Below are 18300 nucleotides of genomic sequence, written 5' to 3'. Positions count from 1 at the left end.
TATCTAAGCATTCATTTACAAAGAATTGCTGCCATATTATGCAGTAAATGTAATTATGGTATCCACGGCAATATGCGGGAATTCTAGTAAAATCTAAAAGAAACAATACAGTTCACTTACATTTGTTCAATATACACTAATATAAACCTATTATAAAATTCAATGTATATTATAGTAATTGAATCAATAAATATTAGGATTTGTTGGTTGTTGTTTTTTTCCCCCAACTTTTGTGATTAGGGGTACACCAATTGCTTGTCTCCATGGATTGCTTTGCTTGGAATGTCCCACTGCATGACATTAATCTTGTTTTAATTTTCTATTTTAAAGTACAGATGTTGTTGTTCTTATGATGAGCTTTTCCTCTGATCTGACCTGTAACATGTCCGAGTTACATCACCTGCTTAACTCCATGAAGATTGACAAGTTTGATTCCATACTATTGAACACTAGGGAAAACAATAACATAGCCTGACTCTCCATCAAAAAAAAGTTAAATAGAATGTGTTTTATGACCTGTGCTACCTATGTTTCAGAATATATTCTCCGAACATTGGAATTTTACTTTCACCCTACTAAACTAATTTATTTTGTTTAGTGGGGTGAAACAAAAAATATATTATTATTTTTTTAACCAAAAATTATCATTTTTAAATAAAAATATATTAAGTGAGTATCATAATTCAGATGAGTCTCCATCCAAATATAAATGGTGGTGAAGGTTTTCAGCCCAGATTAATCACAGTGTATTCTGACCCACATGAGAGACCTGTATCCATAGCAACTTGCAGTAGTATCCTCGAATGCGAACATCATCATCATAATCTATGGGGCTTGCACTTTGTTAATTGAATGGACTAAAACCTGCCCGTCCTTTAGGAGCCAGGCTTTCATGATAGGCTCCGTACATCTCCTGACCATGCATTTAGACTTAGGAAACATGCTCTACTCACATATTATTTTGAGATTTTATTAAGTAGAAAATGTGGCAATGAGGGTCTATTGCTGAATTTCAGATGATATCACAACATTCTATAGCCTAAAAATGTTTCAGCATTCCATGGGGGTGTGTTGCTAACTGATCTGTTTAAAGCTCTGTTACTCAAGTTAGACTGTAATCTGAGTTTTGTTTTAACACAATCTGACCATAAAGAATAGTCCTAGCAGGTGAAATTATTTACAATCTTCCTAGCATTTGCAAACTAATCTAGTTTTATTTATAGAAACAATCGGGTTCAACATTTGTGAATTTACCTTTTCAGTGTAAAGGAGTGTATAATGTAATCAATTTGAAAAACTGTTTTTTGCCCCCCATCTGAGAGTATGACATCATGACATTTTGACTGCTCACTAATGGTCTTCCTCAAAGTGGCCACGTGATGTTCCTGTCATGTGTTAGGTCAGCTGATTTATAAAGGGTTTGCCGCTATCTTCCTACTGGTGGAGGCAGGACGACTTTTTTAGAACAGTATCCCAGATGTATGAGAATAAAAAGGCCCCCTCATCACTGTTTGAAGTCCCACCAATTCTTGTGCTGCTGGTGCTCAACAAAGGATAGGTTCATGTTAACCATTGCAACTTACCATTACAAAATAAAATGTTGAACATCCACTGGAGTTTAAGCTTTAAGGTTTTTTTGGATCAGAACTAATAATTGTATTTGTAACAACAACAGAGTATGCATGTGTATCTAAATGTCTTTAGCAATTATTTATACACAATACAACTCCTCATGGTACCTGAAAATAGTTGCATATATAGTCACACAGCAAGTGTATTTTTGTCCTTAAATTTTAAGTCAAGGTTTGTTACTAACTGTATCTGGAGTTCTCTGTCTGTGCATCAAGTGGCTCTACAAAACAGTCTGTAAAAATGGCTTACCAACAAAAACTCTTAACAAAAGGGAAACAAATTCTGATGGAAAAAGATGCAGTTGGCTAATAAGACAAGGAAAATTGCAGTATTTCTACATTAAAAAGGTTGCTGGTCGGCACATGTAATATTCAGTGCACTAATTATGTTCAATCAAAAATCATGACTTTGGTGAGAGTTTTGTACAAAACAGTGATTTTACCATACAAGAGAATGGGAGCATGTTGTACTTCCATCAATAATTTGGGAAAATGTTTTAATGGATCTGTCTGTGTTTGGTGTGAAAATAAGTTACAACTTGTGCTCTGTGCTGCAGTAAAAAAAAATATCTATGAAGCCAATAGCTCCCCAGACCTGCACTTTCAGAATTGAGAATGGACCCCAGATGGTAATTGAAATGCCTTGAGCTAAAATAATGCCCGATGACCACCTTTGAAATATTTGATCCCAGGGATATTAGTACAAAAGTAGGACACAAAATAAATTCTATTATAATAAATTATAAATAATACAAGAACAGTATTATTATTTTCCTTGTATATTTAATAATAGTGGAGTGTATGGATAGCCCTGTGGTGGAAGTGGTGTATAATACATATGAAGGACACTTTAACTGCTTCTCTGTCTCCTTGACCCAGACTTGGTTCTGAGTTTTTCTCACTGACAAATGTTTGGGACTTATCGATCTTTGCCCTTGCATCCAAAGCTCTGCTCTGTTTTTTTTTTTTTTTTTTTTTTTTTTTTTTTTATTATCAGATAGATGCTGTAGTTGTATCCATTTCTCTTCTTACACCATAGTCATTTATAGGTCTTACAGGGCAGGACTGCCCCAGAATACTTCATATGCCAAACCCGACCTGCCACTGGAAAATGTATTCCAATTTTTTCCATGCAAAAATATTTATGAGAATGAGGGGATCCATATGTAAGCATATTTTACATGCTTTACTTATAAGCATGTAAAATATAAATAGCATTAATTTCAATCAAAATTATAGGGCTGAATGAAACTTACAATAGTAATTAACACTAAAGCAGATCAATAGTAAAAGAAAATAATTCAATTAAATTATTATTATTATTTTTTTTGAGTGTTTTTTCTCTTCTGGTCAGATTACTGGTGGACACGGCCTTATATCGGAAGGGAGGGGCTAACTACACTGGAAGTACACCTGTTCTTTACAGTTTCTTCTTGTTTGCTAGGTCTGTGGAGCTACACTAAGTGTGAACCGTGTCATAGTTTGCATAATCATTCAGGGCACTAATGGCTGCACCCACACCTACCTGCATACTGGCTATCATTACTCTTTTCCTTGTTTAGATTTAGGTCTCAGGATGGGAGTTATAAATAGGAGATAGATTATTTGACTATGCATACCTTAATCTAAACAAAGAAAACAGTCGTGCTAGCCAGTATGCTAATAGGTGTGAGAGCACTCATTAGGGGCCTGAATAATTATACTAAATATGACTCAGATGCAGTTCACTCTTAGTGTAACTCAATAGACCTATAGCTAACAAACAGAAACTGTAAATAACAGGTATGTTAGTTTCAGTGTAGTTAGCTCCTTCCTTCAAATACATAAGTCAGTAGTCTTCAGGCAAAAACATTTTGTCCAATGGACTGATTTGAATTGTTCTTTTACAATGTATCATACCTGGATGACTGAGGCATTACATGAACATCAAATGCAGATCAAGACACACAGTCACATGATTTTGTAAATAAAATGTATAAAATGTTATATTATTTGTTGTATTAGTATTAGTTGTGTAAGACCCAGAAAACTCTGAAGGGACTATGTCTTTTGGGTGCCCTGGGAAAGCCTTGGGGTCCCACTGGAGAAGAGTCTGGGGTGAGAGAAGTCTGGGAGTCACTGCCCAGTCTGCTGCCTCCAAAACCTGCCCCCTGATAAGTGGAAGAAAATGGATGGACTTGTCTTATTTGTTAAGCCCCAGGTAACTGTTTAGCCAAAAAATGACTCAATGATTGCACAAATAAAACTTTAAAAACATTTGTCCTTATAGGGACTTGCATCACAAACCTGATACATGTGGCCTGAAGGGGGACCTCCTTATCTCCATGGAAATTGTATCGCTTTAGATAATATATTCAAGTGTATGGTTTTAAACATAGCTATCTCCACAGTATTGATTTTCCTGAGTTTTAACTATTTTATAGAGTCATGCAGGTGATGTGCCGGCACCAATATAGAAATTTTTGTAGTCCCAACAGTAATTAAAAGTGTTTTGTTTTTTTGTCACTCCAGGTAAGCCCACATGCCGCTGCCCCATTGGCTTCTCTGGTCCTTTCTGTGAGCGAAGAATCTGTGACAACTACTGTCTGAATGGAGGCACATGTGACGTAACCCAAGGCAACCAGCCGGTGTGCCGCTGTATGGCCGAGTACACTGGGGAGCGCTGTCTTTACCGTGAGTGGTGTTATATCACTGTTATTCATTAAGAGAAAAGTGTGCATGTGAAAGCATTTGGCCTGTGTTTCTCAAACTGAGGTGCTGGTTGAATTTTAGTCAAGGTTTATTCAAATGTTTTCAGTTTAAGATTCAAGAGGATCTATGGGAAGACCTCTCCTCTAGAATATTCTCGTATCATTCAGAACAAAATATAAAGCTACAGATTGAAATAGTTTAGCACTTTGGTCATTGATTTTAAAGAAACCCATGCTCTTTCTCAGCCCTGTATTATTATATTTACTATTTTCACCAGTATGCCGCTATGTTTGTTTTACCCATTGGTAATTGTGGAGTAAAAGTGTGTAGTCTTGAGCCTTGACCAGGCAACTACTCAATAAGTTACGTGGTCACAGTCAGCACTATTTATTCAGTCAGAGTTTTTTTTTAAACACAGTTTAGTATTTTGCATAGTTTAAAGCTACAATCTGCAAGCTTATTATTTTTTCATGAGTGAATGGCAGATATGAAACCTGTTTCCCCCTACCCTCATCTGGCCATTGTTTAGGCTCTCTTTCTCTCTCTTCTTCGGTCAGGCTAAAGCTGGCACACTGTCAGACAGGAATAATGTTGAATACAACAAAGGGTCTAATTGCAGATGGTAGCTAACATTAGTTTAAAAGAAAATTCTGGTCTAAGGACACAATCCTGATCACTGTACAGGAAACAGCTTGCATTACCTTGTTTTTTTGTTTTTTTTATCATTCTTTTTTTTATCACAATAAGACGCTCTTGACCTCAGAATGACTGGCACTTGAAGCGTGATGAAAACGATCATTTGCATTCAGTTTATTTCTATTATACCAGCCACTTCATTTGTAGTATACATACATTCAGCTCAACAAAAACAATTCCTTGAAGTATTTCTCTTTCAACAAACACCACGTTTATTTGCCTCCATTTGCAGATAAATAAACTCTAAATGTACCATCAAATAACCTCTAGGTGTTTCTGAGCTGAAGTGATAACATATTTCCCTTTGCAATGCTTTTCAAATGGCACTCATCATTAGCACTGTCAAACAGAGCAGCGACCGGGGGTTGGATGTTGCTAACATGCCATTTTAGTGTGAATAATGAGCTCATATTAAGACCCGGTACCATCCAGACAAACCAGTTCTATTGATGCAAAGTCTGGGTTTCTCATACTGTGATATGGGTACAGCGGCTAATCCACATATAGTAAAACAGTCAGGTACTCTGCAGTTTTCACTTTGGGTTTAATGCAGTTTAACTCCTGGGTTGCTTCTAGATTAGTTCAAGTTATTATTTGTATTTAATTTATGTAGTCATGTATTTATTTATTAATTAGCTCATATTAAGACCCGTACAGTCTAGACAAACCAGTTCCATTGATGCCATACCTGGGCTTCTCAAAGTATGGTACAAGTACAGCGGCTAATCAACATATGGTAAAGCGGTCAGGTACTTTGCGCTTTTCAGTTTGGGTTTAATCCAGTTTAACTCCTGGATTGGTTTTAGATTAGTTCAAATGATGTATTTAATTTATTTATTAATTAATTAATTTATTTCATTTTTATTATTTTGGGGACATTTTGAATAGTCCATGTTATACCTAAGAACATGCTGAGATTCTAGTCTTAATCTGGTTCTCTCTTCAGTCGATTAATTGTTTAATTCTAGATTAGTCCTGGTTTAGTATCTTTTATCATTTTTATTTATGCATTTATTTATATATTTTGTCTTGTTCTTGACTTGTAATTTCTGCTTCTTTGATCAGTCCTACTCTCGTTGCCCTTTGTCTACCCTTGATAAGTCATGTCTGTTTCAGTCCACTATTGTCTGCCATTGCTTCTTGCAGACATTTGCCACCACTACTGTGTAAACTCCAAGGCGTGCACGTTGTCCAGCAGTGGGTATGTGGAGTGTGTCTGTCCTGCCCGCTTTGAGGGGACCAAATGTGAGGTGGACAAGTGCCTGCGCTGTCACGGAGCTCCCTGTCTCATTAACGATGACACCGGCGATGTGGTCTGCAAGTGAGCGCTAACTCTTCACACTGGGCATACTGTGTTTCCATTTACTTTTAGCAACTTGTTTGTTCTCAACATTGCAGATACAATACACATGTATAGTTATTAATCAGTGCATTAGAATGAAGTACTCATTTCTTTTCAGGTAGTCTGTTCAAATATTGAGTATGCTTTTTGTAAAACACGTCATGTCTATTTGTTGCCAGCAATAAGCATATTCCTTGATCAACTAAAAGAACTAATTAACGTACAATATTCACATTCTTTTTATATGAAACATTATGTTACTCTAGACCTTTCCTGTGTCCATGGAAATGTTATTGCTTTTGATCTGTTGTACATTTATTCAGATACATAGTTTAGATTGCTAAAAAAGAAAAAAACAAACTTGAAAATCATGCATTGTGAGTGAGCTAAACAGGAAACTCAACCCGTTGCCTGTTTAGCTCCATGGGGATAGATAAATGTAATGTCATCAGTGGTGGAAGAAGTACTCAATTTTGTTAAGTAAAAGCACAGATACTGGAGCAAAAAAATAAAAAATACTCTAGTGAAAGTATTGAATGAAAAAATCTACTTAAATAAAAGTATTAAAGTACCCCTTAAAAAATGTACTTATAGAGTAAATGTAAAAGTATTTTACGCAGAGTTTAAGATCTAACAGAACTTCAAAAAATGTAGTGATTTTGATAAATATGTGTGCTGAATTTTGTTCAGTAGAAACAATTGAATATATATTTTTTTCTGTTTTTAATTGTATATTTTAGTTAGGTCTAACTGTAAGCGTGTAAAAAAATTATCCCTCAGCCTTTTCAGCAGGTTTCCAACAATAATAAAAACAGTTTACACTTGAGTTCTACTTTTCAGGACTACGTTTCAGTCCTACTCAAAAATGTAGTGGAGTAGAAAGTACAGATATCCTCTCTCAAGCGTAGTGAAGTCAAAGTAAACTGTAAGTTCTGCAGCACTGCAACTAAAGGCCATACTGTACATTCTTCGCAAAACAATAACATCTCTATGGAGACAACCTTTATAGTACCATCATCATTTCTATTCACGCATTATATTCCATGTTTGACCAAAGCAGCACTGAGTCTTTGTTGCTCCTTGTATTAAAGTCTGCTCTTGTCACTATTGCCATTATTTCTTCACCTTGCAGTTGCACAAACGGCAGAATCGCGCCCAGCTGTCAACTCTGTGACGGATATTGCTACAATGGAGGCACCTGTCACCTGGACCCCGACACCAACCTGCCTTTCTGTCAGTAAGTCATCGCGTAATGGCTCGTGCGAGTAGGCGGACGGAGGGATAAGGGGGAAAAAACCTTCACGCTACTATTATTCACTCTACCCATCAAATCGCTGGTACTGTGCCCCCAGAAAGCAGTCACAAATCTACATGGGATACCATTTCCAGCGCAACACTATCGCATAGATGTCTTCCTTGAGAGAGAAATCCCCCATTGCAAAAGTGGTTTGAAGTCGCTATGAGGAGGCCAAGACACAGCGGGAGGTTGAGCAGCACTACACCATGTTATACTGTGTGACACCTCCACGTGGCATAAGGTTTAGGCAGATATCACAAAAAAGAGAAGGTTCACAGCTTATTTCAAAGCACACCAGTTTGAGAGTTCATACTGTTCCTCCTCGCAGTTAAGATGTGGTAGGAGATTAAAGATTGTATGAGATTAAAGGAAAGAAATTGAGAAGTTGAAATGAGTAAAATAGGTAATATTTATACTCAAGCAATAGTTACTTTGAGCTACTTCAAAAATAATATTACTCAAGAACAAGTAAAAGGTAGTCAAACAATTCATATAAGTTATAGAAAAATATACTGAGTGCTTTGTAACTATTTGGGGCTACTTTATTTTGCATTTGCATTTTATGATATGATTGAATTGAAATCAGTAGTTAAATATTTTGTTGATCACTGTATTTCTACAAAATTCAAAAACTAGGCAATAAAAGAAAATTCTTACATTTTCTTTTCTTGTTTCTATTATCCTCAGTTTTAAGCTTTAATACCATCACATTTTAGTAGTAGTAGTCGTAGTAGTAAAAGTAGCAAAAGACAAAAACATCAGACACACTTGATTAGAAAAAAGTAGTAGTGAGAAAAATAGTAGTGGTGATGGTAAAAGATTTTCCAAACAATTTCTGATAGGTCCAGAAAACTAGATTTTGTTTTCTCCAAGGGCATTTCATTGATAACTCCTCAGTAGAGATGCACCAATACCAGTATCTGGTATCGGTCCAGTACCAGGAGCCAGTACTCATACTTGTCAATGGACTGCCGATACCAAGAGTCGATACCACTATAACTGTACTGCGTCTTATTTGACGCTCACAACTCACCACTGAGCACTGAGCAGAGATGACCATAAAGAAGCACATTAACCGTTCTGCACATTACGCTCAGCTTTAATCACATTTGACTGTCACATGAACTATAAAAATATTTAGGACTTTTAAAGGTTTTTATAGTTCACAAAGGACTATAAAAGCCTGTAAACCAGCACCACTTAGCTAAGTGCCACTGGCAATTATTTGCTTGTGCATACATTGTAACTTATCGTAATTAATAAACAAGTCTAGCGACTGAATAGTGGCCATGGTAACAGTAAGACAACACTCACTGTTATGCTAAAAGTGGCTCATTAGCAGTTAGCATTGAGCACAATCAGCAAACACAACCTGGTAAATATTAAAGCTAGGTGATTTCAGAAGAAATTTTAAAACAGGGACTCAAATAAATATTAGATGAAAAAGTAGGCTATGCTATAAAAATCATATTAATTGAATTTGATTTACCACTATAATTGAACATAATGCCAAGTATCAGTACTGAGTATCACAAGTACTCAAAATTAGGTACTCGTTCTTGTTTTGGAAAAAGTGGTATTGGTGCATCCCTACTCCTCAGAGTTACATTCAACTATTAGAGGTGTAATTTATTGGAAACAGTTACTCACGTACATGTAACAGGGTAAATGTAAGGCCCCACGTTTGCCGCAAAGGTACATGTCACCAATTGAAAGTCAATGGGGGGTGCAGACAAAGCTTGACTGGCAGACATGGTGATACGATTGTGAAAGAGCAAATGACACAGATTAATACCATCTCATGCCGTAATCACACACGCCACTGTTCAAAATCTACCTCTGCGGGAAATTGGAAATCCATTTCTAAAGCCAACTCGTGTGGCTTTTCTGCTCTGCCCATTGTCCACTGTAGTTAAATTGAAACTTGCAGTCATCACTCACAAATTCCCAGGGATAAAATCAATTTCTATGCAAATGATCCAATCTTATTCGATGAGGTTAACAGATCCCAATAATGTGCTTTATTATTCGCAGCGAAGACCAGAGATTATCAGAGATGATGGATATGTCTATGTCAAGAAATCATACGGTTCAACCTCAATACCACAAAGTAAATGTACATTTTCTCCAGGTCCATCAATGCAAAAACGTGGCAAAGCAGATATAATGCAACAGTAGTGACAATTATGAACTATGCTAACTATGTTATAATAATGTTTCCAGTGATGAGAATGCCACTAAATCTTACGGTTTTGTTGTTCCTATGGGTGGAATGTTACACAATATAGCTTTAAAGAAGACCTATTGTGCTTGTGCCTGATATATAGCTCTAATCTGTGACATATGTGGATTTAAAATCACAATATTCATCTAAAACAACTTAGTAAAAGATACAAGTTTGCTGACTTCCGCATTAGAAAACTGTGGTGCTGATGTTGCCATAAACGTCATCACAGCAAAGAGTCGGCATCTCTGATAGATGGTTGCAGATCACTAGCGAGCAGCATTTTTTTTTTCATTTGTACTAAAATGACTATGCAGCAATGCTGAATCCTGCATGTATTGCCAATTAAGAAAATAAAATTGGAGAACAAAGTAATTACAGAACAGTGGGTATATGCCAGTAGCAGTGAAAACTGGGATTGTTCTGCAACATGGCATCTTGAAAATAAGCGATTAAAGATCTCAAACATGCACAAATCACTCTAAATACAACTTCTGGGGTGAGTAAATGTTAATGGGAAACAACTATAACATGGTTAAAAGCTCTAGAAAGTAATAGGTTAGGTAATACATAATAGGCCTGCTTTAAACGTATCAGTCTTGTTTGTTCAAAATTTATGGTTTTACTTATAAAAAATATATATATATTTTTTATTATTGAAAAGCGTAGATTCTTACTGTGAGTTGGCTCGCCTCTCCAATGATCTTTCAGTTTAATGCCATAATGTGTAACTTTCCAGACAAAGCAACGTTTCCATGGATTTAGCACCAAATACTGAAAAGGGAAAGATATGGTAATGAAAAATTGTGCATACATATATTCCCTTTATGCTAATAGATATCTGTTACCATAAAGGGAATACAGTTGTCCCTAGCTATATCGTGGTTCACTTTTCTTTTTTCTTTTTTTGGGCGGCAATTTTTTGTTTTTTTGTTGTTTTTTTTACAGTGTTTTTACAGTGTTTACAGAACAAACGGCTCTGATGCTCATCATGGACGCTCTGGACGCCAGAGCGTTCGTTGCAGTCTGTGACTGCCTTTAGATGTTTTGTTTTCCCTGTGTCTTTGTGAACGCTGCAGACCAGGTTGAGAGAGTGACTTTAGTGTATTTCTTACTTAAAACCCATCAACAGAGGTAACTAGCCTTTATGCTAGCCTGTGCGCCAAGCAAAATTAAGTTCCCGCTCATTTGTAGTCCATGTCTTTCTACTTTTTTCGGGTAATGACGTCACTTTGTCACTGGAGCATAATCTCTGATTGGTTGATGCTGCGTCAAACACCAAAAACTCCCGCTTTTTCAGTTTTTGGACACACAAACACAGCGTCTGACGCCTGAACGCTCAAGATGCGCCACCTCAACGCCAGATTCACGCTGCTCTGACGCTTAAAAATGCGCCGCAGAAACTCAGTGCAACCAAGACACGCGTCCATTAGAGACTTTCCATGTAAACTCGACATAGAGGATGAAAATAACATAAGGACGACAGCAGCAATACGTTATAACAAGGATCCAAAAGGGTTGTAACTGCAACAAGACCATCGTAAGGTTGGAGTCTGCTTTAGCTTTGTGGATCAGTGACTGCAGGAAAAAGAACATTACTACAGCGGAGTGGCGCAAGGACGAAGGGCGTGGTCAGAGGAATTGTGAAATATGCGTGCGTCACTAATAATCACTTCTTATCTGTCCAACCTCATAGGTTGATCATTAAAATTGAATGTGTTACAGTATTTCTAAAAGCTGTCATTTGTATTTACAGTACAGTATAGTATTTGGTTTCGTTCTATAATACTGTTCTTATTTTTTTAAATCTACAAAGGTTTGCATGTCAGAGAAACTCGTATAAAGTGTGTGGAGAGGGGTTTTACAGCCTTAAAACATACATCATAATTGTAAAAATAAAGTTTTCTTCTTCACGGATTTTGTTTATTGCGGGTTGTTTTTGGAACGTAACCCCCACGATAAACAAGGGAACACTGTATTTAAAAAAAAAAATGTAACATTTAACTAAATGAGGCTTCTGCTGTAAAATACACACATTTCCAACAATACTTAAACATTTTCCTTAAAAACTGTAGATTGCCAAGTTACCCAAGTTAGTGTGGAGACTATACTGCAATATTTATTCTTTTGCCATGTCTTTGTCTCATGGCAGAGGAGTTTGAGTTCTGTAGTATAGTTATTCGCAGTTCTCTAATTCAAACAATGCTGGATATGCATCTTCGATGAACTGAAGGTCTCATTCATCAAATGTGGCTCTGTATTTGTCTGTCCATTTTTAAAAAGGTAAGTGTAATCCTTTACGTTATGTACATTTTTTTTTCTTTTTAGATAATATGCACTGTGCTTGGGATGGGTTTGCAAAAGTATTAATAATAATGGGTAAAACTTCATAGCTAATAACCTACACCTGCATATTGTATTAGTACTGGTTTCTTCCAAAGCTGCCATTACATTTGTTGAAACAGTTGTAAATTAATGTGTTGTTAATTTCCAGATTACAGATTTCTAGATTTCCTGTATTGTGCTTGTGGTCAGTTGAACTTTACTCTCCCATCCACTGCACTCTGAGATTCTGGTAAGTAACATCTTAAAACTTGACTGCATTACATTTCCAGAGGATTTTATTCTGCTTCAGACTAAAGAACTACACAGTCAACACATATCCTCTTCTGTAATGTGTTTTAACTCATGATTATATTTCATATCACTGGTCACAAGGAGCCATACAGAAGACTAAGACAAACAATATGGAGGCATCACAAGTGACCTGTGACAAGTGATCATCTGTGTTTGCAGGCTGCTGCTTCATGTTAAACCACATGTCAGAGACAGGAGGAGCCTGATGTGTATGCAAAAGTAAATATCTGAAATAAATCACATTTAACTTTAGTGGTATTTATTTCTGAAATGGGAACAATTTGATTCATGTTTGTGCTTTGTGTTTTCAGGTGTCCAGTGTCTTACTGCAGAGGTCAAATATTGTCCATTTCTTTTTTTACACTCTGTTGAATTTTCGGGTATTTGTTGTATTTGTAAGTCATAAAAATAAGACAACACTGTATAATGCATTGGTTCAAATGTGTAGTTAACATGATCCTACTTTATGTAAATGCAGTAATTGAAACTTACAGAAGTGAAACACTACACTGTATGTGACCTGTACAATAAGTGCGCAGATTACAGACTGTCTAACATATTTTTAAACATATATTAGCACGTATTGAAATATGTACATGTTCCTGCAGTGAAACAAATTAATAATGGTGAAATGTATACTAATTGATGATGCATAGATTTGCATTTATAATTAAAAAAGTTATTGTTTTTAAGATACTGCGTATGAAGGAGTTTTATTGTGAAACACACAATAGCATTTAACAGATAGAAGCTGTAAATGTACCTACAGTAGTAGGTCATAAAAATAAAAAAATACTAATGCTAAAATACTGTATATCAGGGGTCACCAACCTTTTTTAACCTGAGAGCTACTTTATGGGCACTGAGTCATACGAAGGGCTACCAGTTTGAGTCGCTCTTCTGAAATAACAAATTTTCTCAGTTTGCCTTTAGTTATACATTATTAATAATGATAAATGATAATCATCTATGTGAACACACTCATCACGTTGCAAGACACTGATCACAATGATTTCTCAAAATAATTATCAACAATGAGCAAGGAGGGAAACAGATATAAGTAATCAGCACTTTAACTTTACTAATCTTAGTAATTGTTACATTTCCAGATGACACTTACATCACTACATCTCATAGGAAAAGTGTCCAATTTTCACTATCCATTGACAAACCTTTTTAACAAAACATAAATAATATACATTGCACCATGTTTCATAAAGTTATCAACTATGTAATGTTAAAGAAAAATAAGGTTACATATTTTTAAATAAATCTCGGTTGCGTTGTCTGACTTTTTCACCGGTGTCGTGAAAAAAGCCTGTTGTTTACCCAAAGCTGCGTTTTTCTCTGGGCTTTTCTGCCCATATTGTGCGTCCCCGTGGGGAGTGCGCGTCCCCGTGGGGAGTGCGCGTCCCCGTGGGTAGTTAGTGTGGAGCTTTGTGAGACGTAGTGAAGTGTCCCTCCACATTGTGCCACTTTGCTGTCACCACAGTCGCTCCGCAGATGAGATATGCGCAGGTTTCTTTTAGGTTTCTTTTTTTGTCACGCGCACAATACTGACCTTTGAAGTGAGTAGTTCACCTTAATTTATCTAAACTTCACGTATAATGAACATATGTTTAAGATATTGTCATTTTTAAATCTATATAAACGCAAGGGTGATAAAAAAAAAAAAATAGCAACAGAATAAAATAAAATTTTAGATGCAGCTCATTAGTGAGTTGTGCTATTTTTAGAACCGGTCTGCAGGCGACTCATGTGGGGCTTGAGGGTGACATGGCACCCACGGGCACAGTGTTGGTGACCCCTGCTGTATACACTTATACATAAGAATCAGTTTTTTCATCCACTGCATGCTTACTGTAAATAAATGCTTTTTACTGTATATAAATGCTATTTTTTCTTACCAGTACAAGGACATTTTAATAGTTTTATTATAATCTACTTTAAACATTCCAGCAAGATAAGGATGTTGACGAGTAATTTAAGATAGTTTTTTTGGCACAAAAAAAAGTGTAATTTCCATCTTGTCTTTGTACTTTGTGGTGATTCTTACTGACATGTTGTGCTGCATTAGATCTTTGTTTTGACAGATGTATCATTCTCACATTGGAAACGCTTCAAAATGTTTGTTTACATTAATGTTTTGCTACTTCATCAAAACACAAAAGTTCTATTTGAAGATATTTTAGCTACATTTTCTTCCCTTTTTTAGTGAATGGAAAAAAGTTTAGTCCACCCATTTTCTGCCTTTGTTGTCAAAAACTGCAAAGCAATTACATGGTCTTGTATTCAGGGGTGTTGTTCTTTTGATGTGATTGTTTCCTTTAATTGTTACGATGTATCATCCCAAGTACAAGGCAGGAAAAGTCTCTGGCTTAGCTGTCATCATGGTGCCACCAGTTCAACTTTTAGATTTGAAGAGATCTCAAAAGTAGCATTCACAACATTTTTGTTTTCGTCAACTGTCAGCTGTATGTTTAAAACTATTCAAAATCTTCTCAAAAGTCTTTGGTTCTGAAAAATATGTCTGGATCTTATTTTAAAAGGACTGAAATCCAATATTAAATCCAATGCAACTTGAGACACATTGGTTGACTAGGGAAACTGAACTGGCCCTGACCCCTGGAACTTTTTCACATATTGTCACTTCACAACCACAAATTTAAATACATTTTCTTAGCATTTTATGTGAATGAGCAACACAAAATGGCACACAAGCATGAAGTGGAAGAAAATATTTTACAAGATTTCCAAATTTTTGGAAAATTAAAACTTAAAAGTGCAGCGTGCAAAAGTATTCAGCCCCCTTTTTCATGAATGCAACCAATTTGTTTTAGAAGTTGCCTGATGATTTTGGAAAGATAGAATGTTGACCTAATGACTAAAAAGAGTCCACCTATGTCTTAGTGTCTTGTCTCAGTATAAATGCAGTTGTGCTGTGAAGGCCACAAAAGTTTGTTAAGAGAGTGTTGGGGAGCAAACCACAAAATGAAGTTAAAGGAGCGCACCAAACAGGTCAGATGAAAAGTTGTGGTGATGTTTAAAGCAGGGTTTGGAGCTAAAAAATATTTCCCAAGCATTGGACATCTCAAGGAGCATTGTTCAATCCATGATCCACACGGTGGTGGCAGCATCATGCTGTGGGAGTGCTTTTCTTCAGCTGAAACAGGGAAGCTGGTCGGAGTTGATGGAAAAATGGATGGAGCTAAATACAGGGCAATCTTGGAAGAAAAACTGTTGGAGTCTGCAAAAAACTTGAGACTGGGGCGGAGGTTCACCTTCCAGCAGGACAACGATCCTACACATAAAGCCAGAGTGCCAATGGAATGGTTTAAAGCAAAACATATTCATGTGTTAGAATGGCCCAGTCAAAGTCCGGACCTAAATCCAATTGAGAATCTGTGGCAAGATCTGAAAACTGCAGTTCACAAACGGTCTCCATCAAATCTGACTGAGCTTGAACTGTTTTGCCGGGAAGAATGGGCAAAAGTGTCAGTCTGTAGGTGTGTAAAGCTGGTGGAGACATACCCCAAAAGACTTGCAGCTGTAATTGCAGCAAAAGGTGGTTCCACAAAGTATTGACTTAGGGGGGCTGAATACTTTCGCACGCTGCACTTTTCAGTTTTTATTATTTATTTATTTTTTTTATCTGGAAATTATGTATAATTTTCTTTCTACTTGTACTATGTATTATTTTGTGTTACTTATTCACATAAAATGTAAATTAAAAATATTTAAATTTGTGGTTGTGACACAAAATTTGAAAAAGTTCAACGAGGATAAATATTTTTGCAATTTTGCAATCCACTGTATTGTGTTCCCTAAAGCTACAGTTGCACTGCTGATATTGGCTTAAACTGCAGACTGTTGAAGATATTTGGATAACTGAACAAAATACTGAAATAGTTTCTGTAATTATTTAATTAAAATACATAAAAAGTTTTGGACTTTCTTTCTTGGGTCCAGTATTACGTATTGGTGCATTATTTTTAGTATTTATTGTTATAGCATTTTAAAAGTCCTATATTACACAAAAGTGTTTGTTGTGAGTTTTAAATCCTGAAGTTGTCTTTTGTTTCATTCACACATGTTTGAGTAATCCTGGTTTATTAGTCTGTCTACATCTCCAAAGCTCAAATTGCTCCGTTCCACCTTGAGATATCATGTTGTGGTAGTTTTTAAGTTAACAGCTGCCTTTACCTGCAGTTCATTAGAGACTGGCAAATTCAGGGCTGAAATTATCCAAATGATTCTAGTGAAGGTTTATGGATTTTAAAAAAAAAACAGTGGTGTCCTTCCTGTGTTACCACATCACAAAGTGGAATAGAGTGCTTTCAGCTTGACAGAAGAGCATAGCCAAAATATGTGGGGTTTGTGTGTTAAATTGAAACAAAACATGTAAATGTAAAATGTAATATAATTCCAATAAATACCATAAACATAACATTAATATGGTTTGGTAAACTGGTAACAAATAACAAAACTTAATGCACAAGTATGGAGTTGGGATTTGAGTATACACTTTTTTCACCATAAAATAAAATGAAAAGTGTGGTTTTGAGGTTTTTAAATAGCAATACGCTAGTAAAAGTCCAGTTTAACCTTGTGTTACTCTGCAGTAAATGTAAGCATCTCTAAGGAAGTATAGTTTGTTAGTAATAAACTCTGATAGCTCTAAACAGTGTTGCAATTTACCAGTCTCTGTGTACCAACCCTCCTTAAGGTCAGACGTTTTTCTGTGGGCTTTTTCATCATTCCCAACACACCTGTTTTTACAGCTGCACGTCAGGGTTCAAGAATCAGCGTTGTGACGAGCTGGCCAACCCCTGCGATTACTTCTGTCAAAATGAAGGGATTTGCACATTAACCACTCTTAACAAACCTCGCTGCAAGTAGGTCCCTGGACACCTTTCAGCCCAATCACCACTCTTCCTCCAACCACCTCCTCCTCTTATCCTTCCTCTGAAATCCATCCCAGCCTCAGTCAAGTGTTGCCGTGTAGAGACCTATCATGTAATAAGTGCCTAACAGTGGCTAGTTGAAGTAATAGTAAAAGACATACTTTTATTCAAAATGTAATAGTTGTTGTTTGGATTGCCTTTTGTGGTTCAATTCCATATTAACAGTGTAATAGATGTAAACAGATCTAGCAGGCTTGAATTTTGAATTGTATCTTCTTTTCATGCTAATAATATTTGCTACACAAAGCTAACAAAACTTTAATGGGCTACATGAACACGTTGGGGCAAGCAATTGCCATCAAATGAACAAAACAGAATTGAGGGGTTGGGGAAAAAGACAATCTGCTAGTTGTATCATTAGTCGTAGATGTTACCATGTGTAGCATTCAATTGTAATCTTAAAACACTGGCCTGTGTAATCTTTAGTGTACTAGTGTATGTCTTATCTCTAACCATGTTAACACCCATTCTTCTTATTTTTTTTGCATTTTACTTAGTTTTTTTGCACATTTAATGTTGTCCAGGTAGGTTCTATAGTAAAGAAAATAGTAATATTTCATCAGGACAAACGCTTTAGAGCTATATAACCTTTAATGTAGTTTAGCTCGTGATTAATTTTGACTCTATCAATCATATCCATAGCCTTCTTGTTCTTTTCCGCTCTCTGCATTTAGCCTCGTAATTGCCCCCCCCCACACACACACACACACACTTCCGTTATACTCTCTCATTCTGCCTAATTTCCCCTGCTACTTTCTCTATCATCCCAAGATAAGAATCTTGTTTGAAAGAGCCTTGCTGCCAGTGCTAATGTTTGC

At 36.3% G+C, this 18300-nt stretch overlaps 1 protein-coding gene across 1 annotated transcript in view; it reads left to right on the top strand.

Moving 5' to 3' along the window:
- Positions 1-18300, top strand: part of lrp1bb (low density lipoprotein receptor-related protein 1Bb) — a 464724-nt gene that overhangs the window by 433247 nt on the left and 13177 nt on the right. The window contains exons 83-86 of the mRNA XM_055230393.1: positions 4143-4304; positions 6165-6339; positions 7493-7597; positions 17300-17413. Coding sequence (XP_055086368.1) covers positions 4143-4304; positions 6165-6339; positions 7493-7597; positions 17300-17413 — 556 coding nt within the window. The remainder of the gene's footprint in view (positions 1-4142; positions 4305-6164; positions 6340-7492; positions 7598-17299; positions 17414-18300) is intronic.

Source organism: Periophthalmus magnuspinnatus, chromosome 21 (assembly GCF_009829125.3).
Source record: "Periophthalmus magnuspinnatus isolate fPerMag1 chromosome 21, fPerMag1.2.pri, whole genome shotgun sequence".
NCBI lineage: Eukaryota > Metazoa > Chordata > Actinopteri > Gobiiformes > Gobiidae > Periophthalmus > Periophthalmus magnuspinnatus.
Note: the sequence above shows the minus strand (reverse complement) of the source record. Positions and strands in the feature narration are given on the sequence as shown.